Genomic DNA, 27416 nt, shown 5'->3' with positions numbered 1-27416 from the left:
TCCAGAGCCCGAGGTGAGGGGGCACATTTTAGCCTCCCCCGGTGCTGCCGACCCCCCCCCCCCCGCCAACCCTCCCCCACCATCGCCTACCTTTGCTGTCAGGGGACCCCGACCCCTGCCAGCCGAGGTCCTCTTCTTCCGATGCAAGGCTTCGTTCTGTTTCTGTGAGTCTGACGTCCTGCAGTGCGGGGTTGGCAGTGTGAGGGGGGGTTGAGAGGGTTGTCAGCAGGGGGGTCCAGGGACAAATCTACAGGGGCCCAGGCCCCTGTGGCTCCACGCAACTACACCACTGGTGATAGTGCCTATATGTTAGTACACAAATGCTTTATTTTATATTGGACTCTGGGTGCCCAGATGCTATTTATACCTAGTGCATCTGAATGTAACTCACTTTGAGCTATTACTGAAAAAGGTGTGAGCAAAATCCAAATTAATAATAATAATAGTAATAATAATAATAATAATTATTATTATAGTATTTGCACTCAACGTTCAGCATGTGGGACTAGACTCAGTAAATGGCGCCTAAAAATCAGCGCTGAAAAAAACCACGCTTAAGCATTATTCTATAAGCTGCGCCTAAAGATCAGCGCGGTTTATAGAAATAGCGCTTAAGCATTATGGTCACATGTAAATTTAGGCACCACCCTTTGCACCATGAAAACGTGTGCAAATGCCCACGCCTAAATTTACACGTGGAGCACCTTTATTTTGTAATTGTGTGTGTAAATCAAAGCCACACCCCAATTCTGGCCCAGAACACCCATGACTGGCCTCTTTCCGTACCCCCTTTTTTTCGGGTTGTGCATAAAGTTTAGATGCGTAACACCCAATTACATCTAACTAGTGCCAATATTTTCTTGTTAAAAAGCCAATTATTGGAACTAATTGGCTCATTATCCTCTTAAATTACATGCACAAATCAGGATCGCGCCTAAGTTTGTTTGCACAATTTTCAGCATCTTTTATAGAATCAGGGGTTTGGTGCCCAAATTTGGACGATCTTTATATAGAATTGCCCTCAGGCTATTGTAAACTCTTAGGTTGCACATTCTGCAGTCTCTGTTCCATGAGTTATGTCAGCCGAGCCACAGAGTCAAAAAAGCAAAAAGAAACAAATGTTCAGTGTACCCTAAATAATGGATAAATTCGGGAAGAGAAAGTGAGAGCAAGGCAGGAAGTGTTGCAGGCTTGTGAACCTCCTGAAAGAAGAATAAGATATTTCATGCAAAAGTATCTGTTCAACATGTTTCTTATAATAAAGAGGCACATATACACCACTTTTAAGGGCTGATCAGATCTGTTATGTCATACCTCAGATCTGTTTATCCCTTATTTTCTTACTCCTGTTACTCTTATCTATCTATATGTTCCATCTTTGCTTACACCCTATGCTGGCTATGTTTTATTGTGTAGTGTGTTGGCCTTGTAATGTAGCATACTGTGCTATACTTTGTATTGTTGTTTGAATATTATTACAGCTGTAATTCTCTATTGCTTATGTTTGACTAATTCTTGCTGTGCACTGCCTTGAGTGAATTCCTTCAAAAAGGCAGTAAATAAATCCTAATAAATAAATAAATATTCAAAGGTGCTATCTGGGTAGTGCCTCTATTACCAGATACGTTTTTTTGTCTATTGACCAGAGTGGGTTTATCCCTCCCCACACTTTCTGAATGATTGTTTTCTTTCAATGGGGCCTATAAATTGATCCCTTTCCTCCTCCTTCTCTTCATCTTGGTTGTTTTTCCTCCCCTGCCCCCACATCGCTGTACATCACTCTCGTTCCTTCTCCTTTCCTGCAGCTTTATAGATTTGTAAAACATTGCAGTGCTTTTTAAAACTGACAGGTCTCCCTGGATTTGTTGTGCGCATTTTCTGTTTTGGGCCTTGAAGTTCCAGGTATCTGATTGTAATGTGCCCAGATTTTGGGCTAAGATGAAAGAGGCAGGAAGAGTGCTTCAGGGCTCACTTTAGCAAAGGTGTTTGTGCACTTTATGGAGACATTGTTTAAAAGGCTGCATAGCTGCAAAGTCCACTGTCATCTTTAACATGTGCACCGAGGAAGCTCCCTGGGTAGTTTCAGTTTGAAAACAGAGCTAGTCTAATGAACGTACATAAAAAACATGGCTGACGACGGTATATATTTGCACTGACTCTGTGTGGGTTGCCTTTTAGGGGCAAAGTAACATCTGTACAGATGAAAATGTAAATGTATAAATGCAACCCCTATGCCCTTCTTGCCCCCCATGGTCACCTCCTTTTAACTAGCTGAAAGTATGCATTGTGTACAAGCCTGTGTGTAGTTTTAAGAGGCACTTGTCCAGGGCCGGTCTTAGCAAGTGCGGGGCCCTGTGCAGACCAATTTGATGGGGCCCCATCCTAGCCCTGCCCCACCCTAGCTCCGCCTCCACCCTAGCTCCAGGGCCGGCCACCCCTCCCTCCGAGCTCCCTCCGAGCTCCCGGGCCATCCCCTCCGAGCTCCAGGACCATCCCCCTCCCTCCGAGGCCCCATCCCTCCCAGCTCCAAGGTCCCCCTCCCTCCGAGGCCTCCCTCCCAGCTCCAGTCCCCCTCCCTCTGAATTTTAAAAGTTACCTCGTTGGGTTACAGGCAGCGGCAGGTAGCAGCAGTGAAAAGCGTGCGAGCTCGGCGCTTCAGGAGCCTTCCTTTCTCTCAGCTCTGGTCCCACCCTCATTTCCTGTTTCCATGAGGGCGGGACCAGAGCTCAGAGAGGGAAGGGAAGGCTCCAGAAGCGCCGAGCAGCTCGCACACTTTTCACTGTTGCCGCCTGCCGCTGCCTGTAACCTGACGAGGTAACTTTTAAAATTCAGAGGGAGGGGGACTGGAACTCGGGTGGTTGGGGCGGAGGCACACTGCGCGGGGCCCCCTTGAGCGTGAGGCCCTATGCGGTCACCTTGGTCGCCTTGCCCTAAGACCAGCCCTGCACTTGTCAGTTGGGAGAATTGCCATTTAACTGGGTAAATAGATGTTTACTTGAGCAGATTGGCCTGGGTGGAAATTACCCCCCACACCTCCCAGTGTGGCTAGGACTATATATAGACTGTCAAACCATGTGTACTTCTAGCCAAACCAGGAAAAGACGTTATCAGAGGTAGGGAAAGGGTCTTAAAACAGCACATATATTTGCATTTTTAAATGTGTGCCCTCTTTCATTGCCCCCAATCAGCTGCCCGCACAAAGAGCTGGTGCAAAGGTTCACGGGGCACTTTGTATTTTCTATGCATTTATCTTGTAAGCAATTTTGAAAGGTAAGCTATAAATGAGTGTATGTGCCCCAAAACAACATAGGTCGTTCAGAATTATCCCCAAATACATATGTCAGTTTGAAATTCTACATGGTGTGTAGCCTGTAATGAATTTTCCATGAAGTGCATTTCAAATGCACTGAATTCAATCATAGACATGGTTGCTGGTCTGTGAAATAAACTCTGTGTAAAGGCACCTGTTAAGGATTAGGACCATATCTGGGGGGAGGAGCCTTGTAAGGTTCTGGAATGAGAGTCTGTCTATGGTTTTGTCCTAGATTTCTTGTATTGAGTTTTTCAGACCCTGACACCTTCTTTCGGTCTCTGTTTGCTGCAGCCGTGCAGGAGGAGCGACAGAGGGGGAAGGATCGGAATGAAAATGAGGTGGAGTCAACGAGCAGTGCCAATGAGGACATGCCTGTGGAGAAGATTCTGGAAGCTGAGCTGGCAGTAGAGCCAAAGACAGAGACCTATATTGAAGCAAATATGGGCCTGACACCAAACTCGGTAAGGGACAGTGACTCCTTGCGCTTTCTCAGTCTGAAATGTCTTGAAAGAGTCCTTGGATCAGGATTCAGTTTTTGAAGGGTTGAATTGACTTTATAAGGTAAATAATATTAGTGAGGTGAGAAAAACAATGTGCATCCCGGAATATAGCTTTCCCCCACTTCTAGACCTTCATAATACATTTCTTCTAGCAAAAAAAGGTGCCGGTACTCAAATTCCAGGCTATCCTTCAGGGGTAGGGTGATCATTGATGGACTTGCCCGACAATAGCTAAGCCCCTGGCAATCCATCATAGAATCTGTGAAAAGGCAACATTGATGTAGAATGCCTGGGCTTTTTCATTAATACTTGGGGACCATAAGTCAATTTTAGTAGGAAATGTAAAAGATGCCAGTACTCAGTACCCCCGAGTACCCCCCCCCCCAAAAAAAAGGCCTGGACATTCAAGACTTTGTTGAACTTAAGTTCTGATATGCAGACAACTCCGCATGAGCATATATGACCATCTGTTGACTCCCAGAATGAATAATCAAGAATCATCTTTTTAATGGAAACCCTCTCTGAAAATGCATATTTTTGAATTATATTGCAATATATTTCCTAATTTTAAAGCTTTTTTTCTTTGTTTAAGAGAAAAGAAATCTCTCCTGCCTCTTATTTTTCTAGTTTGTAGGCTTGATGTAGGTTCAGCTGATTTTGACTGTCACTCCCTGATTGATTCTAAAGTTCAAAAATGGAAGAAGGAAGGTTAAAGAAAGAGAGGGAATGGAAAAGATAATTGACTTGATATGAATATTTCCTTTCAGCCCATTCTAGGAAAACTGAATGTTGGTTTTTGTATAGATGAACAAGCCCTGATGGCATCAAAAATCTGCTTCACATCTAAACAGAGGTGGAAGACTGGAGAAAAGGCCCCATTATTGGAAATATGTTTTTCTCCTTGTCAAGAGATGGCATGTGAAGCAGATTTGAAAATGTTGGAAGGTGGGGGGAACAAGAGGGATGCCATCTGGCTAGCAAGGAGTAGGGGAGGAAAGGAAAGGGGGTGGGGACTTTGAGGTACTCTGGGCCATATTCTGTATATGGCATCCAAAATTTAGACGCTTTGGAATAACACGCCTAGTGCTAGTCTATAAACCACATCTACACCTAAAAAGAAGCACGTAAAATTCTAATTACTGCTAATTAGTGATGAAAATTGGTTGTTATCAGTCAGTTATCATTACTAATTGGTTTGTTACCCAGTTGAGTAGAGTGCGTAAATTGGTTGCATGCACAATTTAGCATGTGCTACTTGCCACGCCTTATATAGAATCCTGGGGTCTGTATCCACAGACTGTTCGCTGGATGCTTTGTTTTCAAAGGTTTATATTGACATGTTTTCTATTTCTCATATTTTGATGTGCCTATTTTTATTAATTACAATGATAATTTTGGACTTGCCTGGCCTCTTTTTATTCTGATTCAGTTTGCAGTTCTATATATTATCTTCTGTCCATTGAGTCCTTCAGAATGCTTCAGAATGATTACACTGCTTCCCAGATAAAGCTGAATAAATGCAGATATCCTCAGTCTTTGGATTTTACTGCCATATTGGATACATAGAACAGATTCAAAGATGAAGTCCAATGGTTCTCCTAAATGTGAATGCCTGACAAATCAAGGAAGGATTCCCTACGAAGAAATCAAATTAGCTGAAGAAGTGGGGAAGGGACATCAAACCAGCCACAACTCCAGAGGCTGATTGTAGTAGAAAAGCATTTATTGAGAAACCAGATACCATGGACTTGACACGGTCTGTGTTTTGGCAAGAATATGCCTGCTTCAGGAGTCAAAGTGTCTGTATGAGCTATATCCATTGTTTCACAAAATGACAAGTCAAACCAACAACACTCAAGTGCACTGTGTGTGATTAGTGCATTGGCACGATTTCTCTGACAGCTTGAGTTTTGTTGGTTTGACTTATCATTTTGTGAAACAACAGATATTGTGTCACGTTTTCAAAAGCAGGAACTAGGATCGTGAGCCCTTGAGCCACTGCCGAGGAGTGGCAGTGGCAGGCAAAACCACCCCACACAGGGATTAGACAGAACTCTGACAGGGACGGCTAGTCTTCACCTGCACCTGGCCACCCTTCTCCAGGAGTTGAGCCCCTGGGTGCAGGTGGCCGGCAGGACTTGTCGGACAGGGCCGGAACTGGATACCAGCAGGATACACACAGGGACTAGAATACACAGGGAGGCTAGGCAAATACTAGACTAGGACTCTCAGACAGACAAGAGACAGAACTGAAAGCTGCAAGCAGCCACTGAAACAGGGAACAAACACTGATAGACAGGAGACAGAACTGAAAGGTGCCAGGCAGCCACTGAACAAGAAACACAGGCAACCAAGAACTAGACAAAGACATACAAACAAGAAACAAGACTGGGAAACAAGCAATCAGAACAAGAAGCTATACAAAGACTAAACTAGAATCAGGCAAGAATTACAGACTATAAACTGGACTAGGCAGAAGTGCACCAGCACCCCAACATACCAGGGACCTTAGACGATGCAAAGGCAAGGCAGAGAGTTTCCAAATGACTAATAAGCCCAGCAGCAGCTGAGATTCAGCTGCAGCAATCACCAGGCAGCTACGGGTGCTGTGCAGGCTCAAACATGACAAGCAAGTCTGGCAGGCCGGAAGATCCGGACTGGACTGGGCTGAAGTCTGGAATGGGAAACAGCACACAGACAATCCAATGCAGCCACCAGGTCTGGCCACCAGAGGGCAAGAGGAACATAAACCAAAACACAGGCAGAAAGCATACTGAAGCACAGAAAGGCTTAACACACACAGGTGCAGTATAGTGGAGTAATCAGAGCCATGCTGGAAGCAGCCAGCACACAGAGACAGGACTAACTCAGGAAGAACAGACAGAAGCCAGCTCAGAAGCGGACCGCCGGGAATAAGGTGAGTCTGAGAGGGGTCATGACCACAATCGTGACATATTGCTCATACAGATATTTTGACTCCTGAAGCAGGCATATTGTCAAAACATGGACCGTGTCAAGTCCATGGTATCTGGTTTCTCAAGGAATGCTTTTCTACTACAGTCAACCTCTGGAGTTGTGCCTTGGATCTCCTAAATGTGAGCCTCGGCACTGGAAGTGCCCTATACAAGTGTAGCCTGTGGGGAGGCAATGAAGTATTGGGAAAAGCAGTGGGAAGGGAGATCCCATTGAAAAATTTGTCTGGATGGCAGTATAAGCTGGAGAGCTTACAGGTTGCTCACTAGCAGACATCCCTGGAAGCTTTGTGAGACAGATAAACAAACATGTCTTCCTAAGTGTGCTGGGGAAACTTTAATGAAGCTGCATGTCGTATACCATGCATATAAGGAATAGCAGCGGGCAGAATTCTGCACCGTCATTAATTTATTTATTAATTTTAAAGGCCATTTTCATTCTCTGAGATGTGTGAGCCTACTTATTCTCTGTGCACTAGTACCTATTATTACCGGACATGGGTGGTGGCAGTGGGGTGGACAGAGCAGGGAAACGTTATAGAAATGGATAAAGACACCGTACTCAATACTGACCAGATATGCAGGGCCCCAAATACCCAAATCACTAAAGCTAAGAAGACACTTATCAATTAATACTATTCACTTCCCATTTGCTGTGTTCCCTGACCCTTGACAATCCCTTTGATACAACACAGCTCACACAAGTCTTGGATCTCCTTGGTCTGTAGGTGAATATGTAAAAAAGATTCTTGCAGGCACTTAATAGGAATTTTGCATCTCTTCAGCAGTGTGTCCATTCTAGTTCTTCATTCTCAGGTACTACAGGATCCTCCCCAGCCCTCTGTAAGCAGCAGGGGGGCTAAAACATTGTTAAACAGAATTGTACACAAAGGCCCACCCATCCCCAGGCATATCTGAAACCCTCTTCTCCCTATTCCAGCAAGGGGCAGGCTGGGCCTATTCGCGCTCACTTGGGCTTTGCTAATTTCCTCTTTCTCTTTCTAGCCCAATGATCCTGTGACCAATATTTGTCAAGCTGCAGACAAGCAACTCTTCACTTTAGTGGAATGGGCAAAGAGAATCCCTCATTTTTCGGAATTGCCTTTGGATGATCAGGTTATCCTTCTGAGGGCAGGTAAGTGCTCGCTGTAAATGGAGAGAGGAATAGAGGCTACAGGAGCTGGGAACATTTGAACAGCTATTGTATACATTTTACTTCTACCTTTAGGCCAGTCTTACAGAAGTGGGTGACAGGAAATGAAGTTTTCAGCAATGCTCACTGTCATGACCACTAAGTTATACTGGCCTCCTATGAAATGCACCACTGGTGTCCCATTTGGCTTTTCCATATAGGTGTGTGTTTCTTGTTACCTTTGCCAACAGCATTATCTAGCCTGACAGCCATTTCTACAAATCTTGCCTGGAATTGTGGGATGAGAGTGATGCACAGGTGGGGGGAACCAAGAGGAGAAGGAGAGAAATATACATTTTTAGGCCCCATTCAAAGAAAATAATGATTCAGAAAGGGGTGAAGGATAAACCCACTCTGGTCAATAGGCAAAAACACGTATCTGGATAACAGTACCTGAAGAGATGCAATGTAGTACAGAGTGAGTGTGTTGTCATGCCTCAAAAACTGCAGTACAGCATCTAGGTCAAGTCTGACCTGTATTATCTCCTGAAAGTGTTATGAGCAGTGACCCTGGAGTCTAAAGTGGCCTTTGAAGAGCAGATGTGCATGAAATATTTTTGTTTTAAAACAGCTAAGAGGACTGAGTAGTTTTTTTCAGGTGTCCAGCATGGAGATATTAAATTTGAAACATTCACAAAAAGGAAATAAATCATCCCTCTACCCTCTGCCCCTATAGTGCCATGATATCAATTACATTGTTAAAATACCCTTTCGTCTGTCTTCTCCCCCAAATTTCTAACCCCCCTCATTAAAAAGCCATAAATAATGCCCCAACCCACCTCCCACCAAAACATACCTGTCTATAAAATCCAAACTTCATCCACCTCCTAATACCACACTGCTGACTACACAGCTGTATTTTGTATCAACTCTTTTTGGTAGTCCATAATACACCATATTGCAATAGTTTAATTGTGATAGTATCAAAGCCTGAGTAACTGTACTGAGATTCCCTTACCTAAGATAAGGGTGTAGTTGATGAACCATTCTAAATTTCCAGAACAATAACTAAATTAAGGAAGATAACTGAAGTGCAATCGTACCTCCAAAATACCTGTCTATATTTATTAAAGAAAGGACTAGGTTGGTGCAGAGTGGACTGAGGTTTACAAGACCCTATAGAAATTGCAGTAATCTTTATTCAGCACTACAGATATACCTATGGTGCTGAAAGATTACTGCAATTTGTATTTGGCTGTGAAGATTTCTTGGTCCACCTCTAGTCCTTGGATTGATTTTGAAATTCACAGTGCACAGAAGAAGAAGAGCTTTCTTTTAATTCTTTCAACTTGAACAAAGTATGATGGTTGCAGTATTAGACAACTAGGATATGTGGAAATACATTGTAGGTGAGACCATTTTATTGGACTAACATTACATCTATGACTAGCTATCTATAATGATTTTGAATTGGACCTATGCAGAGAAAAGAGCTCTCAAAAAGTCATTTACATACTTTGCTGTTGACTTACAGTATTTTTGTGTAGATCTTCCCACTGAAATCTGGGGACTCTCTCTTTTGAAAAGTCAGGTGGCAAGGTGTAAAAGAGAGAGATACGAGTTGTAAAAAGGTCACACAGTCGCCTTTTTCCTCCCTATGTGTAAGTGTTGTTCGCTTTACTGATCATGTGCTATTTCTTGAAATTTGTCTTCAGGCTGGAATGAACTCCTGATTGCCTCATTCTCCCACCGTTCAATCACAGTGAAAGATGGGATCCTACTTGCGACTGGTTTACATGTGCATCGGAATAGTGCTCACAGTGCAGGAGTTGGCGCCATCTTTGACAGGTGAAAGTTAATGCTGGATAAAGTAGGTTTTGTATTCACCTGTCCACCTATATGTTCATATGACTATGTGTTCAGGGCAGGTGCTGGATTCAATCAAACGGTGCTTACAGCACCCTACCTTCTCTTTTGGGCTTGCCTGCTCACAGATTCACAGAGGGACTCCGAAGGGTGATGCAATGTGCTTCTTCTCCTGTCCCCCAGCTTGGTGCCTTAGGCAGTTAGCATTACCATTTCCTTTCAGTAGTCCTGGATCTCCAAATTTCCTGTAGATTTCAAAAGAACCATCCTAAACCCCTCATGTATGTGGTAAGGGATCCCATGAATTAGATGATCTCTGGTTGTTTGGCAGTATTAATGTGGTAGAATCAAAGGTGGATTATTAAATTTTTGAATGTGTCATCCCTTTTTGGAGAGTAACTCAGCCAGTAGGTTGTTGATTGGCTCTTTATTCTCAGAAAGGACAAAATTCCTAAATTCATGCACTAATTAATCTTTGAAATTAATTTTGGAAGGCAGTGGAAGCCCATCACTTAATTAGTACTCTGGGGCAGCCACAGTTATTTTCTGGTCCTCACAAGATTCCAGAGCGTTCTGGTATAATTGTTCTAGTTGAGTTTAATGACGTTTCCTGACAGCAAACTTTGTCCTTCCCTGAGACCATGCATCTGCCTTATCTTCTGTATGTAGCACTGGCTGCTCTGTCCATTCCAGACTTTGTGAAAACTCATCTCAAACCTTCACTAAACTTCCAACGAAGCTACCTCCTTTTGGTATGAGCACCGGGGAGAAGTGGCTAGCCCAACAGAAGGAAAGAGGGTTAGTTTGTTCTCTCAGCTTCCATGGTTGATATCATGGTTCTTGAGACTGTCCAGGTGGTGCCATGTCTGAGTTTGCTTGACTGATTTTATCTTTAAACAGATATGCACTTTCCATTTCTCTTATCAAAGCACTTGAGATCAGCTAAGCATGTTCTTACAAGTGGACTGGTTGGTTTTACAACAAATGTTGTTACAGTAGAATGTGTGGGATTTGTGGGATTCTGGAACCTTCTTTGGGGAAGTGAATATATCCTTTGCATTTGCTTGTCTTTGGAAGTCCAGGATAATGGTACTTTAGGCCAATTTAGTGATTTCTTGCCTTCTCTTTCTAGAGTCCTCACAGAGCTTGTGTCCAAAATGCGTGACATGCAGATGGATAAGACAGAACTGGGCTGTTTGCGAGCAATTGTTCTCTTCAACCCTGGTATGCTGCTTGGCTAAAAGAGTTCTTGGGTTTCTGGATGGAGGGAGGCTAGGTGGAATAAAAGGGGGGTCAGCCATTTAAAGAGGTTTCAGACTTTACTCTCAGGCTTGTTGGTTGCCCTCCTCATTGATGTGATCTTAGCTGAGAGTTGCCATTTTGATGCTCTTTTTTGTATGTTTCAGACTCAAAGGGCCTCTCGAGCCCTGTAGAGGTGGAAGCACTGCGCGAGAAAGTATACGCATCACTGGAGGCATACTGCAAACACAAATACCCAGACCAGCCAGGAAGGTATGTTCTCTGCTAGAGATATCTTAGTCCCACAGTCATTGTTTTACACCACACAGTCAGTGATATTGTCCGTGCAAAAATCTTATAAATCCTCTATCAGTGGTGTCCTCTATGCAGCTAGAGATGTGGGTAGTGGTAGAGAGAGGCCCCTGCAGCTGGAGTGGTCAGTAGGATAGAAGATACCACTTTTTTTTTTTTTTTTTTTAGAGATTATTTAGACAGCAAAGCAAAGGGATGAATAATTGCAGCCAGGCCAATGCATGAGCTAATGAGACCACTGGCCATAGGATAGCCAGGTTGGTACCATCAGGTTCCAGCAACTTAGAAACCAACAGAGTAAGTACTGGCAGGCTGGTAATGGTGAGGTGCCATCCAGCAAAGCCATGGGACCTAATAAGCAGATTTGCCAGGTGACAGCCTCCCTAGTTTTGGTAGCTGCCTAGATTACTACAGGAGAAGGAGAGGGCAGAGAAAGGACTTGGTATTGCATTAAGTATAAATGTTGGACGATAGAGAAGAAACAAGAAAGCAAACAAAAATAAACTCGATGAAAATGGTTATTGTCCAAACAGCCAAGCTTCTCTGCCTGGCAGTTGGAAGATATTCTGGGCAGACTAGCTAGACCAGCTGGGCTTTATCAGCTGTCATTTATTATATTGATTTGTTTTTATGTTATGATTTAAAATATCTTCCTGTTGGCTGATGATTTTGAAAGTCGGTGTGAACAGCTTGTCTTTGCACCTTTTCCCCCTTGTGACAAGTTGAGCAGTGGAATTCAGAATGCAACAAATCTGACAGGGGGCCACAATGCAAACACTTTTGCCATGGCCCGTGGAACTAGACTGAGAAAACAAAAAGGTGGGAATATGAGCCAGGCTATCCAATAATTGGACCTGAAGTTAAGATTAAAATAAACAAAATTTAATAATATTCAAACAAATAATAATAACACAATTCCACATTAAAAATGACTTGACACAACGTTGTGTTTCAGCCGGATGGCCTCCATCAGGAGTCTTGTGGCAAATGACGATGATAAAATATGATCATCAGGTGACGTGATGAAGAGAACTCAAGTCACCAATGAGAAATGTGCAGACAAGGATTTAAAAATGGTCTTTAAAAAGACCGTTTGTTAAATGATCCATCTGATGCTGCACTTTGCAGAAACAATTACATTGTGCAGCGTCAGACGGATCATTTAACAAACGGTCTTTTTAAAGACCATTTTTAAATCCTTGTCTGCACATTTCTCATTGGTGACTTGAGTTCTCTTCATCACGTCACTTGATGATCATATTTTATCATCGTCATTTGCCACAAGACTCCTGATGGAGGCCATCCAGCCGAAACATAACGTTGTGTCGAGTCATTTTTAATGTGGAATTGTGTTATTATTATTTGTTTGAATATTATTAAATTTTGTTTATTTTAAACTTAACTTCAGGTCCAATTATTGGATAGCCTGGCTCATATTCCCACCCTTTTGCTTACACTTTACGTGCCGTGGGATCTATTGAGTTCTCCACGTACGTGGATTCTTTTTAGACTAGACTGAGAAAACCACCTTCTTTCATATACATTCCTACCACCCTGAACCAGATTTGAACTTGTGATCTATAAGTGAAAAGCTCTGTAATACCATCCGTTCCCCCAATCTTATATCACTAGAAAACACATCATGAAACCAAACATCCCTGTTCTTCTACCCACAGGTTTGCAAAGCTGCTTCTGCGTCTACCTGCCCTACGATCTATTGGCCTGAAATGCCTAGAACACCTCTTCTTCTTCAAGCTAATAGGAGACACACCCATTGATACTTTCTTGATGGAGATGCTGGAAGCCCCCCATCAAATGACTTAAGGAGGGGCTGGGTCCCACCTTGACGTGCAAGGAGCAAGAGTTTTCTGTCCCTCCACTTTCACCTCTCCACACCCAGTGCCCCCTTCTCTTCTTTACAGCCTGGAGACGCTGCTTCTCTTCTGCTTTTGATCCAGATACAGAATGCCTCCAGAATTTCCTCACATGTGACTTGTGCACTTTTAAATTGTTCTGTCTTGCTATACCTGAAGATGCATCTGTGCCCTTCTGAACTGCAGTGCTGTGAGTGGAAGCTTTGGACCTCGCATTTACCCTCCCACTGTAATATTACATGTTTTAATCAGAGGCAGGATGGGTGGATTATCATTAGTAAAGCTTCAGTTACAGATGTCTTTTCTCCCATTTGGGTGTCAGTTACTGAGGACTCAGCAGACGAATACAAGGACAATGTGAGGACTAAGTAGATACAGCACCGTCATCTGTTATATTGCTCAGAAACCAAAGCAGCTGGGTCTACCACATATTGTCCTTTTCGGCATCAGAAGAAATGGGGAGGACACTAGTTGAGGGGCTTCACTCCTCACCCAGTGTGACACAAATGGAAATAAAATTGAAATACCTCTTGCTGTCAACCTGAACCCTCTTTCAGGTCAAGGCAGTGGAGAGTGGTCGCCTTGTTTTCATGTAAAGCTACAAAATCTAAATATATTTTCCAAAGATTCTTGTTCTTAGGAAACAGCTAGTCAATCAAAAAACTTGAGCCAAGTTGAATGCAAGATTTATAATTTTACGTTATTTTTGTTATAGTTTGAGGCTGCTGAGGTTCTAGGTCCAGGCCTACTCTAACATTACCACATAGGAACAGAACCCTCTCAGGCTTTCTAATGCTTGCTCATCTGTTAAACCAGAAGCTACACACACATTGTTGTCATAAGATCATTAAGAAAGGGCGCTTGCAAGCCTCTCTAGCATACACTGGCGCTGCTGCGGTTCCTGTGGCTTCCATAATGCAGAGGACGTTTCTGTAGCCCATGCACACTGCATGTCCAAGAAGTGCCACAACAATGTATTCAAGTAAGAGACCCCGCTATGAGAATACCCTCAGTGAAACATTGTCATCTAGAATAGCCAATCAGCAGCATCAACTGAGAGTCACTTACCATGATAAGAAAGTCATAATGGCTTAGATCTTTCAAAGGGTGCAGTTGATTTTTCAGAAATAAACAACAAAAGTCACATATGTCTGCATTTAGAAATATTTCTATGTTTAGGATAGCAAAAGTTACATTTTTGCATCTGCTGAACACCCTTTGGAACAATGTGTAAGTGTAATGTCTTGCTGTTTACTGTGAAAAACCGGGTGTACAGATGACTGCTTTAAGGCTAGCTCTCTGTGTCTTGCTCTTGTTTCAATGAGTTGTGCTTCACTGTATATTCTGTTTGCAATTGAAACATCAAGGCTACAAATCCCACAATGTTTTAGGATGAGAAGTGCAAAATGTAGCTAAGGTAGGAATGCCTCCCTCTGTCACCCCAAACCAATGACCTCAGTAGCCTCAAACTAATCCAGTTCCAGATTTTTGCACAAAAATTTGGTAGGCTTCATTTGAATCTTTTTCTTGTTCACATGTATTTCCGAGCCATTATTTGTCTGAAGAGGTGATAAATGGGTTATAGTAGGTGCATGAGGAAACAGAAAGGAAGAGTGCTACTTAACAGTTCACACTTAGTATTCTCTCCATAATCTCGGATTAGTTCAGTTGAAATTTTGGTCATCTTAATTTTAATTGTGATTTTTGTTGGTGGGACAATCTTTAATTTTTCTAAAGATAGCACAAGCATCAGCTGCTTCGCTCTTACTCTTTGGAGGGGTCTGTGGCACTTTGCCTGGCGATTCTTTAAGTTCTATTGGCTTGTAACATTGGGCCACAGAATACACTTTAAGGGCAACATTTGAGCCCAAGGGGATGTGTGAGATGCTAGGAGAGAGCAGGCTGCACAGGGTCGACAGATATTTCTCTGTTTTTATATTCTGAGCTTCTAGACTTTAAGTTGATTTTAAGATAGATTTCTAGAAATAGTAAACAATTATATTTCTGTGCTGATTACTTTACCTGCAGAGGCGTTATAGTGAACCCCTTTGAATTAAATACATTTTAATAAAAACATTATAGCACTATATTTCCAGAAGAGCACTTCAACCAGACAGAGGAAGTAGGGAGCTCCAAGGTATAAATTAAAAAGCCAGATCTTGACCTGAGGAGCCAGGCTAGTCAGGGAGCTAATCCCTATGCACTTTCTTGCCTTTGGTATTGGGTAATGCATGGACTGCAGGCTGAAGTCTATAGACCCAATACAAGCTTTTAATGCAGACCTGCCTACTTGTGTAGAGGTTTGTGGTGGCACTTGCCTATGCTAATCCATCTCTTAAATGCTGGTTTTTGGTGCCAGTATAGTACTGATATCACCCTCCCTCCTCCCCAGTCTCACTTTTGCAGTATAGGTTCCCTTCGTAGGAGGATAATTTCCAGTGAGTTTGGACTTGATGTTAGAAGAATATGGAGCATTCACCAAACAGAAAACTGTTCATTGCTATTCCTTGTAGTGTCCCATGTTCTGCAGCTGATTGTTCACCAGGACGAGAGCCTCTTACACTCCCCATGGGCCAGTGATAGTGAATTTGGAAGTACAGTTTTACCTTTAAGGTAGACTCCCGTGCACTCTTATCCGAGACAAAAAAAAAATCTGTGCTGTTCAGTGCCTTTCACAAGGGCTTTCTGAAATGTTCCACAATTTCCTCAAATGTCCCATAAATCAGCTATTGAATGCTAGGCCTCAATGTCCTTGCCCATTGGCAGCAGGACTTCTGGGACATCCTTGCAAGTGGGCTGCACTGTATACCTCACTGAGGAATAAGCTAGAAATCTCTGCCTCCAAACATAATATCCACAGTCCTTGAGCATCGCCAGACTCTGCGCCAAGCAATTCTGAGTAGCTAAGCAGCTGCTGCTGTCCCCATCATGGAGTTACAGTGCATGGTATGTTCTTTTGTACAGACGCGTGTGTGTATTCATATACGTGTTGTAGATATATACTGTATATATACACACACTCAAATATACATAAAGTAACCTCAGTAATTACACATTTATTATTATTGTTTTTTGTTGTTGTTGTTTTTGTTCTTGAAAACCTCCTTCTTTGTAATTTCTTTTTCCCGGCTCTCTCGAGGAAAGTAAGGCCTGGGAATATCTCCTTGGCTGAAGTTAGGGTCCAGAATGAACAGGGCTGGGAGGCGGGGTGGGGAATATGGGTGATAATGCAAGAAACTGCATCTATTTTCAGATGCTGCTACCGTTGCAGGTGGTGTAAATTCTGAATAGCTTTAGCAATCCCTGATGACCATAGCGAGGCCTTAGCTATACAACATCACAGCTAAACCTTCTAACTAATTTTAAAAAAAATGAAAGATAAAGGGAGAGAAAAGCTTAAGAAAAAAAATGTCTAAAGCATCAAAAAAAATTTCTATTTTTGTACGAATGTAATTTTATCCCTGGTTGTATTCTGAGATGGTTTTTTCTGTTTGTGTTTCCGCTGTCACAGAATGTTGTGTGATCTCTCTACATGTAAATGTTGAAATTTTGAGGTGAATAAGCGAGAGAGCTCTCTTTTCAACATTTTTTTTTGCAAAAGCTGTATATTAAAATTTCTGCAGTAAGAATTTGAAAATGAATGTGTTTTGTTTCATTCCTCCATCTGAATTATTATAATTGTCTTGCTCATTTGGAAAAATCAGAGCTCCATCATTTTACCATAGGTGAATGACTTCATACTGATTTCAAACACGCAGAAAGAACTGTGAATGATGAATGCTATTTGCATCCTTTTATCTGATAGACAGTGCTAGCATTGTAAACACATTGGTGGTCTAAAAGCAATTCAAGTTTCCTTCCCCTCAGATTCTGTGTGGCTGCTTTTTACTCTTTTCTTACTGCAACAGCGAAAGGAAATTCCAAATGTTGTCACTATGTTTAAAATAAATCAGTCATCAGAGCGCCATCTTCTGGTCAGCCCTTGTTATTACTTTGTCTGTCATAAAGTGATCTTGTATTTTCCATTGATACAGCACCTAAAATAAAAAGTGGTAAAATCAAGCACAGGATGCCTCCCTTTGCCTACAGGATCACCAGTGTCAGAAGATGATGTCCTCCACCATATGTAAGTCAGATTTCTGGAGGTTCCTCACAGCACAGGAGAGGATTCCACCACTGTATGTAAACACACCACAAAACTACTTCAACCACAAATCAAACCACCTGTGTCTATATTACTTATATCTTAACTAAATTACATACTTTTACATGTATTTAAATCACTTTGAAGAATTTAAAATTTATTTATTAGGATTTATTTACCGCCTTTTTGGAAAGAATTCACTCAAGGCAGTGTACAGTAAGAATAGATCAAACGAGCAACAGGCAATTACAGTAGTAAAAATATTCAAATAACAATACAAAGTATGGCAGGGTATACTACTTAGAATGTCAACACAATACGTAATAGAGCATTATAATTGATAGTGAAGGGTAAAGCAAAGAAGTAACATGTACATGTAAGAAAGTAGGAAGAATTAGAAAGTAAGGTGATTGATTTAAAGAAAGTTGCACATGAGGCCAGAGAGATGGTTAAATATTATCTCAGCTGGAGTAGGAGTGGATAAACATGTCCTGCTACAGTATGTGCACCCCGAGTCAGTCTTTGTGTGTGTGAGTGAGACTAACAAGTTAGTTACTTCTTCCATTAAAGGCCTGGTTGAAGAGCCAAGCTTTCACCTGCTTCCTGAAGTAGAGATAATCTTGTATTAAGCAAAGCCTTTCAGGTTGGAATCCTCACCTCAGAACAAAGCTTTTTTTAAAAAATATTTTTCTTTCAAAATATACCTCTAAATCAGTTTCTAAAGGAAAGAAGCATTAGATATCTAGGTGTTACTTCTCTTTAGTTATTATGCCTCTCATGCCATCCCATCACAAGCCTCCAACCTACACAGCCTCTCTTACCATCACCTTTAATATCTCTTTCAAATCCTAAAAATACTTATTCCATAACAACAGACCAACAGCAATCTCTTGTAGCATTTAACTTTATTGTTGAACAACTGTGAAGATTAATTACTTCTCAACACTCACTAATTTGTGCTGAAATGAACACCAAGCATTTCGGTGATCAAGCCTGCTTCTGGAGTTCCCAAATATGTATCAATCACTAAACCTAAGAAAGGTTCCCAATTAGACACATTCAATTACAAAAATCTCAAAAATACTACAAGCGCATTATGTTACAACTAGTAAAACAGGCCCGTTTCTGACACAAATGAAATGGGCGCTAGCAAGGTTTTCCGCGGAGTGTGTATGTTTGAGAGAGAGAGAGAGAGAGAGTGTGTGTGAGAGAGAAAGTGTGTGTGAGAGATGGAGTGTGTGTGTGTGTGTGTGAGTGAGAGAGAATGAGTGAGTGAGAGAGAGACAGACAGACAGACAGAGTGTATGTGTGTTTGTGTCAGAGAGAGAGAGAGAGAGAGAGAGAAAGAGTGTGTGTGAGAGAGTGTATGTGTGTGTGAGAGTGGGTGTGTGTGTGTGAGAGAGAGTGTATGTGAGAGAGTGTATGTGTGTGAGAGAGATAGTGTGAGAGAGAGTGTATGTGAGAGACAGAGAGTGAGTGTGTGTGTGTGGGGCTGCAAGTTCCATGACCCCCTCCTTCCCTCCCTCCCTCCCTCTCCTCCCCTCCGAGTTCCAGGCCCCCCTTCCTTCCGAGGTGCAGGCCTTCTCCCTTGCCTCTCTCTCCTCTCCTCCCTCCCTCTCTCTCTCCTCTCCTCCAAGTTCTTGGTCCCCCCTTCCCTCCAAGTTCCATGCCCCCCTCCCTCTCCTCCCCAGCGTGTTCCATGCCCCCTTTCCTCGGAGTATGTATGTTTGAGAGAGAGTGTGTGGGTGAGAGAGGTGTATGTGAGAGAGAATGAGTGAGAGAGAGACACACAGACAGTGTGTGTGTGTGTGTGTTTGTGTCAGAGAGAGAGTGTATGAGAGACAGAGTGTGTGTGTGAGTCTGTGTGAGAGAGAGAGAGTGTATGTGAGAGACAGAGAGTGAGTGTGTGTGTGTGAGAAAGTGAAGCCTTCAAGCCTTGAAGCATTCGTGCGCTCTGTAAGGCTCCATCTCCTCAATTGACGACACGTAGTTCCGGAACGCTGCAGGAATGCTTCAAGGCTTGAAGACTTCACTTTCAGTGTTTCAGAACGTTGGAGGTGCGTTTTATTATATAGGATACTTACAAAAAGGGGTGTAGCCAGACCTCGGTGGAAGGGGGGCCAGGCCCTGAGGTGGGAGGGCACTGTTTAGCCACCTCTCCTGCTGCCACCAACCCCCCGCCACTTTGGACCCCCACCGCCGCAACCGCAAACCCACCACCGCCGCCGCCACAGCAAAAACCCTCCCCCTCGACACTAGCTATCGTTTGCTGGTGGGGGTCCCCAACCCCCGCCAGCCGAAGAGTCTTCTTCAGCGCCGGTCGACTCTGGCACCTTCGCTGTGTGATGATCTGTTTCAAACTCCTGACGTCCTACACCGTGCACGTGCTGTATGTAGCCCTGTGCAGGACGTAAGGCATGAGAAAGAGATTATCACACAACGAAGGTGCCGGAGTCAACCGGTGCTGAAGAAGACTCTTCGGCTGGTGGGAGTTGGGGACCCCCACCAGCAAACAAGGTATGGGTGGTGGTGGGGGGGGGGGGGGTTGGCAGCGGGGGGGGGGGGTCAATTGTAGAGGGGGCCAGGGCTTAATCTGTGGGGGCCCATGCCCCCATGGCCCCACATAGCTACACCCCTGCTTACAAAAGATTCCTACGGGTTAGCTCAAACTTCTGCCATCAGCTCATGGCATAAGTTAGTTCATAAAAAATGATGCCTATATCAGAAAGACATCTATGTGCTATGCAAAACACCCATTATTGGTTAAGATTTACTGCCAGTCTGTTTCCCAGTTTAGAACACCTGGCTCCAAACAATTTAATTTGAAAATCCATCTACACTATTTTAGTATTAATAACTTATTGATGTCTCGTCCTCTATGCAACAATGTTACTTTTTCTAGAACACAGAAATGCAATTGCATAAAGTCATGTTGCCTTTACAAACGTGTTTCTATCGGAGCGGAATGATACCCACACCGGAGATGACTACGCTGCTTTGTTAATCGAAATTTTAATGGGCGAATGGTTTTCCCAAAATAGACTAACTGGCAGGGACACCATAGTGTATAAAGTACATTGGAAGGTACACAGGAAGTTAAAGTTTTCAAGTAAATTTGCATACCATTCAGACATACTGAGTATCCTACAGTGTACCGAGACCATACCTACCACGAGGGAAATACCCTTGTTTAATGACCGTATATCTATTGGTTGAAGTAGTTTTTTTAAAATCCACTGCATGTAAGCCAGATTTCTGGAGGTTCCGGTAGGATCTTACAGCATAAGAGAAAAATACCTTCCACTGTATGTCAGTCTGATTTCTGGAGGTTTTTGCAGGGTCTCACAGCACTGCAGAGAACGTGCTCCACTGTATAGGTCAGATTTCTGGAGGTTCCTGCAGGATCTCACAGCACAAGATAGAATGTTCTCCATTGTATCTAGTGCAGATAAAGATATGTTGGAAAAGAGCTGACATGAGGTGTTAGGAGACAGCTGGGTTCTCTGTGTATGACTCCTGTTAGCTGACATTAAACAGCTGGAAAAGAGGGATTCAGCTGATGTGAAGGCCCATTTTACAAAGAACATTTAAATCAGAATTCAGTTGTCTAGGCCAGTATGCGCTTAATTCCAATGGCATTTTACAAAAGGTTCTGCTGAATGCGGAGCCTTTTGCAAACTACCTATAATGAGTTTCAGAAGTGCATGTGTATTGCTGGTGTGCACAGAGAGAACAGCCATTGCACAAATGTATTTATTTATTTACAGAATCTAGATATACAACAAAAGGGCCAAACACATGGCTTCTATGCTGTTTACAGTACAAGTCATCAACAGGCAATTAAAAGAAGCAGAAGGAAAGAGGAAGAGAGAGAGAAAAGAGAAAAAGAAAATATATATATATGCAGAAAAAATGAGCAACACAAACCTGGCAGCTTTCACATGGCACTGTCCTATTTTACAAACCTAGATATATCAGTACTGCCATTAAAGACCTATTATGATACTGTTAACCCAGGTTATTAGTAAATGGGTCTCATTACATAAAAAAGTACAATACCACAAGTTAGTGGTAAAATAACACATCTTAATGGTAGCCTACATTGATAACTTCTCCCCGCCCCCCTTAGTGTGAAGAGTTTCAGTCTTTGGTAACCAGAGCTGATATTGTGACATCATAATGCTTTATTACACCAATATCTAAGAGCCAACCTCATCAGTGATGTCACAATGGCTTGATTGTCCTATAACTTGGCACAAGTTTTATTAAATACTAGTAAAAAAGCCCCGTTTCTGATGCAAATGAAACGGGGGCTAGCAAGGTTTTCTTCACAGTGTGCATGTGGGAGTGTGTGTCCCTGCCCTCTGCCCTGTCTCCCTCCCCCCCCCCCTTCCAGTCCAGTCCTTCAGTGTTAAGTTTCCTGCTGTTCTGTGTTTGTGTTACAGAGAGAGTGAGGGCATCTCTCTCCCCTCCCCCTCTGAGTCCTTCACTGTTACAGAGAGAGGGATTTCGTGCTGTGCTGTTTTCCTTCACTCATGGCAAACCGGATATCTCTGGCGCTTCACACTTCCGGCTGGAGGCTTCATAGAACGTTGGTCTTGCCTTTTATATATATAGACTAGTATAAAGTTAGTAAGGCTATCTTGTAATGGTAATTATGTTTTTAAGGCTCTCGTCAAAGCGATTTCTCCTCTCTCCCCTGCCCTCCCCTCCATGTCCAGCGATTCTTCCCTCCCCTCCCATTCCCTCCATATCCCGCGATTCTGACCTCCCCTCCATGTGCAGCAATTCTTCCCTCCCCTCCGTGTCCCGCGATTCTGGCCTTCCCTCCATTTCCAGCGATCCTCCTCTGCCCTGCCATTCCCTCGGTGTCCCGCGATTCTGGCCTCACCTCCATGTCCAGCGATTCTCCTTTGCACTGCCCTCCCCTCAGTGTCCCACGATTCTGGCCTCCCCTCCATGTCCAGCGATTCTGGCCTCCCCTCCATGTCCAGCGATGCTCCTCTGCCCTGCCCTCCCCTCCCCTCCGTGTCCCGCGATTCTGGCCTCCCCTCCATGTCCAGCGATGCTCTTCTGCACTGCCCTCCCCTCCGTGTCCCGCGATTCTGACCTCCCCTCCATGTCCAGCGATTCTCCTCTGCCCTGGCCTCCCTTCCATGTCCAGTGATTTTCCTCTGCCTTTGCCTCCCCTCCATGTCCAGCGATTCTCCTCTGCCCCACCCTTCCTTCCGTGTCCTGCGATTCTCCCCTTGCTTCCCATCCCCTCCATGTCCAACGATTCTCCTCTGCCCTGCCCTCCCATCCATGTCCCGCGATTCTCTCCTCTCCTCCCATCCCATCCATGTCGATTCTCCTCTGCCCTGCCCTCCCCTCGATGTCCCTTGATTCTGTCCTTCCCTCCATGTCCAGCGTTCTGTTGCCTTCACTTCTCTTGCTTGCATTTGTAACATCCTGACGTCAGCTTGCCTCCAGCGTTCCCTTCCCTCTCACTGTTCCGCCTTCTGACGTATTTCATCTTTATGCGAGGGTGGGACAGTGAGAGGGAATGGAACGCTGGAGGCTTGCTGACGTCAGGATATTATGAACCCAGACAGCCAACCAACCATGGAACATCATTGATGGTACAAATTATTATATTAGATAGCAGTGATTTTGATTTTTAGAGACATTTTTTTTTCTTAAGTAAGGGGGGAAGTTATCAACATGGGCTATCAGTAAGATGTGCTATTTTACTGTTAACCCCAGTTATTAGTAACTAGATCTCATTGCATAAAGTGGGGCAAGTATGCTAAAATAGCATACTTGTGGTAAAATAACTGATCTTAACTGTAGCCCACATTGATAGCTATGCCTCTAAGTAGTGAGGGTGCAATTTTTATTTTTCTTCAGTGGAAATAATCTGCAGGGGTTTAAGGAGAATGGCCAAAATGAGCACTTTAAAAATCCATTTATGCCTTCAGCTGGTGTAAAATCCAGCAAGGACATTATTTTCCCCCCATAAATGTGCATTCCCTTTATAAAATGAAGACTACTCCTGTAAATTTTTGACTTGTTTAAACCACACCTCCTTGAAATCACTGCATGGTGTGGATCTCTATATGTAAATAGCAGCTTTTTGAAATTGCCATTTATACATAGAGAGGCTTCTAAAATAACCCTCATAATCTGCTTGGAATTTGAAATAACTTTCCAGAAGGTCTCTCACATCTGAATCAAGGCTCCAGGAAATGTCCTTTCAGGGACTGGAACATTGTTGAAAGACAGAAAAGAAGAGCCCTCATTCTCACCTGCTCCGTGCAAGGTTTGTAACTTACTTCTTTGTTTTCATGTTATTTCATTGTTGTTTTGTTTTGGGGTGGGGGTGGGGGGGGGGGGAATAAGGCATTAAAGTTTTCAGTAGTGCACAACAAATGCTAGCCACAAGCTCCATCAATAAGACAGGCCAGGCTACAACTGTGAATAAAAAGCCCCTGTTCCCTGGGTTCTGATGCCATTACACCTGGTTGCTCCACCCTTCAGTTTGCTCAGCTCTGAGAACGTTGGCTTAGCAGTGACCCCATCATTGCTCCTAAGTCCTGTCCTACTGGTGCTCTATTTCATAATTGTGCCAGATGATCAAGACCAGCAATGTTGTGTTGAAATGTCCTGTTTTGTTTACATAAAAGCACATTCTGACTCTTCAGAAATAGGAACAACTAGTGAGATGGCAGACTACAAATGAAATAAAAGTTTTCCGGATCATTGAAAAAAAATGATAGTAAAGATGAGCTATAAAGGAATCTCTGTAAACTGAGTGATTGACAGGCTTGGATTTTAGGTAAGGCTGCCAAATGGATCCAGATTCGCTGGACAGAGTTGATCTGGGTCTGGTGTTTCCTCAGTGCATCCTGGGACTTGTAGTTTTGCCTTTCTTAGGGAATGCAAGGGGGACATCAGAACTACAAATCCCTGCATGCAACAGGGTAAATCCAGGACTGGATCAACACTGTCTTGCGAATCTAGATTCAGTTGGCATCTTTAATTTTTGGCATAGGCAAATACCTAAGGCACTAAATAGCTAGGCCAAAGAGGAGCCTGCTCTCATTTACTTAGCGGCCATGCGAATGTGTTACTTCAAAGGATTTCCTCTGCTCTTTCTAGTCTTTGGGACCTCTGAGCGCACTCCCCCCCCCCCCCCCCCCCAGATCTGCTGCCTGGTATTGCCATGGGTGCCAAAATCTTAACAAAATCTTAAACCAGTTCCATGGATGGGCAATGCAAGTGGCAGATAACTGTTCAACATTAACTTCTCATACACAGTGATAATTTGGAGCCCTAAAATCACTGGTACAATGAAGCAAGACAAAACCCAAACTCAGGGGACCTTTTACTAAGCTGTGTAAGCGCCTAAGCATGCCCAACAAATGCCTAATTGGAGTTACTGCCTGGTTACTGTGTGGCCCTTGCGGTAATTTCAATTTTGGTGCGCGTCCACTACGCGTATCTGAAAAATATTTTTTATTTTCTGACGTGTGGCAGCTACAAGCATCAAGTGGAATTTGACGCGCGTAGACCATTACTGCCTGGTTACCGCGTGAGACCTTACCGCTAGGTCAATGGCTTGCGATAAGGTCTCAGACCCAAAATGGACATGCGGCAATTTTCATTTTGCTGCACGTCCATTTTCGGCAAAAAAAAAAGGCATTTTTTGTAGTTGCACTAAAAAACAATTCTGCGTACGCCCAAAACAAGCTTCTACACTACCGCAGGCCATTTTTCAGTGCACCTTAGTAAAAGGACCCCTAAGAAAATACCACCTTGTTGTATGGTGGCTTCTAAAAGCAGTGTTATACTGCCACCCACAGGCCTTTTCTGGCACCTGCACCTAAAGTTCAATTCTATTTCTCTTCAGAACCCATTCTGAAGTTCTCTTGTAGAGATGTGTGTTTTTAACCATACTAAATCTTACCTGCATTCTAACCCTATGGCGTCAGGATATTTCAGTGATAAGTACTACCCTATGCCTTACAAACACCAATTACTGCCAGAAACATAGAATATAAAGGCAGATATTGACCATAAGGTACATCTAATCTACCAGTGAAGTTTGTGGTGCAGTGCCAGAGACCCCGGCTACAGCAAAAAATGGGAGAACTGCAGTGACCAGATACACAAGAGGAAACAAAAGGGACCTTTAATATTTTTATCCAATTTAAGAATTTTATTAAGGTACATTCAATTATCTGGTACAATAGCTATATACACTGGGTATTAACAATATTAATTTTCAACTCCCTCTCTTTCCCTCATCAGTTAATTCCCGAACACAGTGTATAACAACTCCCTTTCATGGTAAGCCAAGTAAACCTTAGGAGTTTATGTAAGGACCCTTATATCTTCTCACATAAACTCCCATTGTTCGATCCTCTTCCAGATCCCTTCCCCTTCAGGATATCATATGAGGATACAGCCCCCTTTGATGCTACCAGCCACATTGTCTCATAAAGGGTACAGCCATTCTTGGGGTTGATGCTGTATGATATATTTGTGAGTGATGTTTCCAAAGGGTTAGAAGGAAAAGCATGCTTGCAGATGACACAAAGATCAGCAATAGATGGGACACTCCAGAAGGAAGGGAAGTGATCTACAAACATTAGAAGCTTGGGCTAATGTCTGGTGCTTAAGCTTTAAAGTGAAGTATAGGGTGATGCATTTGTGGTGCAGAAATACAAAAGACCTGTATACAATAGGAAGTGAGAGGTTGATGTGCATAGACCAGGAAAGGGACCTCAGAGTGATGCCCCCTCATTCTATAACTTGGCGTATAAAGTTAAGCACCATTTGTATGTTATATTCTAGCACTTACACTAGATGTGTGATCAATGCTATAATATAAATGATGTGCACAACTTGCTTGACATGTAATTACATGGAGGGCATTCGCAGGAGAGAAGGATGGGCAGGACCAATATTTATACACATAACCTACACACTACTCTAAGTTATATGTTAAAGTGCCGCATTTAGGTGTGCATATTTATTCCTGCTACATGATGTAAGTGGGTGCACCATGGGGCAGCCCAAGGAAATTTTCTGCCCAAGACAAGTATGAGATGTCGCCAGCCCCGCCCCACCCCTGTGTCCGCCCACATATCCACACCTAGTCTAGCATCTCCCCCCTTCCCCACATTTAACTTTTTTTTTTCCAAAAAGAGGCAGCGGCAGCGATTCCCATAGGTTGCCCTGCCATCGGCACCAGCCTCTTGGCTACTGTGTCCTGCCTCTGGGGAAACAGGAAGTATCATCAAGAGGCAGGCCACAGTGGGAGAAGAGGCTGGTGCCGGCAACAGGGAAGCCTTTGGGAATCACTGCTACTGCCACTTTTCAGAAAATAAACAAATAAGGTTAAGGGTTGAGGATGGAGGGGAGGGTGCTGCTCCTGGATCGTGCCGCCCGAGACCCCCACCTCAGGTGGCCTAATGGTAGGGCAGCCACTGGTTGCACCTAAATGTAGATGCCAACTTACATGAGAATTCTATAATGGAATCTTGCCACCCAGATGCCATTATAGAATTAGTACTTAGCGCATTGCAGCTAGATCCTAACTTGTGGCACCCAATTACCTCCCATGGTCTCTGAGGAGCTTAAGGTGTGAAACAAAGTGACAAGGTGGTGGCTAGGTCTAGAAGGATGTTCGGTTGCACAGAGAGGACATAACCAGCAGAAGGGAGGACGTGATAATGACTCCACACAAGTCATTGGTGAAACCAAATTTGGGAGTATTGTATTCAGTTTTGGAGGCTGTATCTTGCCAAGGCAATAAAAAGACTCAAAGCTGTTCAGAGGAATGCAATGAAGATGTTATGGGATGATACTTGAAGATTTGCATACTCTGGAGGAGAGGGACGGGGGAGATAGGATACAGACATTTAAATAATTTAAAAAAAATGTACTTTATTAATTTATATTCCACTTAAACACTAGCCCCCAGATTCTATAAATGGTGCGCAAATTTACACGCAGAAAATTGCATGCTATTCTGAGATGCATGCACAACTAAATTGGCTAACCACCAATAACTGGGT

At 43.3% G+C, this 27416-nt stretch overlaps 1 protein-coding gene across 2 annotated transcripts in view; it reads left to right on the top strand.

Annotated features, from left to right (window-relative positions):
- RXRA (retinoid X receptor alpha) overlaps positions 1 to 16845 on the top strand; it is a 257109-nt gene extending 240264 nt beyond the window's left edge. For both annotated transcript variants that reach the window (XM_030207681.1, XM_030207682.1), the window contains 6 exons: positions 3605 to 3774; positions 7791 to 7920; positions 9633 to 9765; positions 10916 to 11007; positions 11190 to 11295; positions 13011 to 16845. In XM_030207681.1, the coding sequence (XP_030063541.1) occupies positions 3605 to 3774; positions 7791 to 7920; positions 9633 to 9765; positions 10916 to 11007; positions 11190 to 11295; positions 13011 to 13158 (779 nt within the window). In that variant the 3' untranslated portion in view covers positions 13159 to 16845. The remainder of the gene's footprint in view (positions 1 to 3604; positions 3775 to 7790; positions 7921 to 9632; positions 9766 to 10915; positions 11008 to 11189; positions 11296 to 13010) is intronic.
- Positions 16846 to 27416: the final 10571 nt, after the last annotated feature.

This window comes from Microcaecilia unicolor, chromosome 6, assembly GCF_901765095.1.
Source record: "Microcaecilia unicolor chromosome 6, aMicUni1.1, whole genome shotgun sequence".
NCBI classification, from domain to species: Eukaryota; Metazoa; Chordata; class Amphibia; order Gymnophiona; family Siphonopidae; genus Microcaecilia; species Microcaecilia unicolor.
Note: the sequence above shows the minus strand (reverse complement) of the source record. Positions and strands in the feature narration are given on the sequence as shown.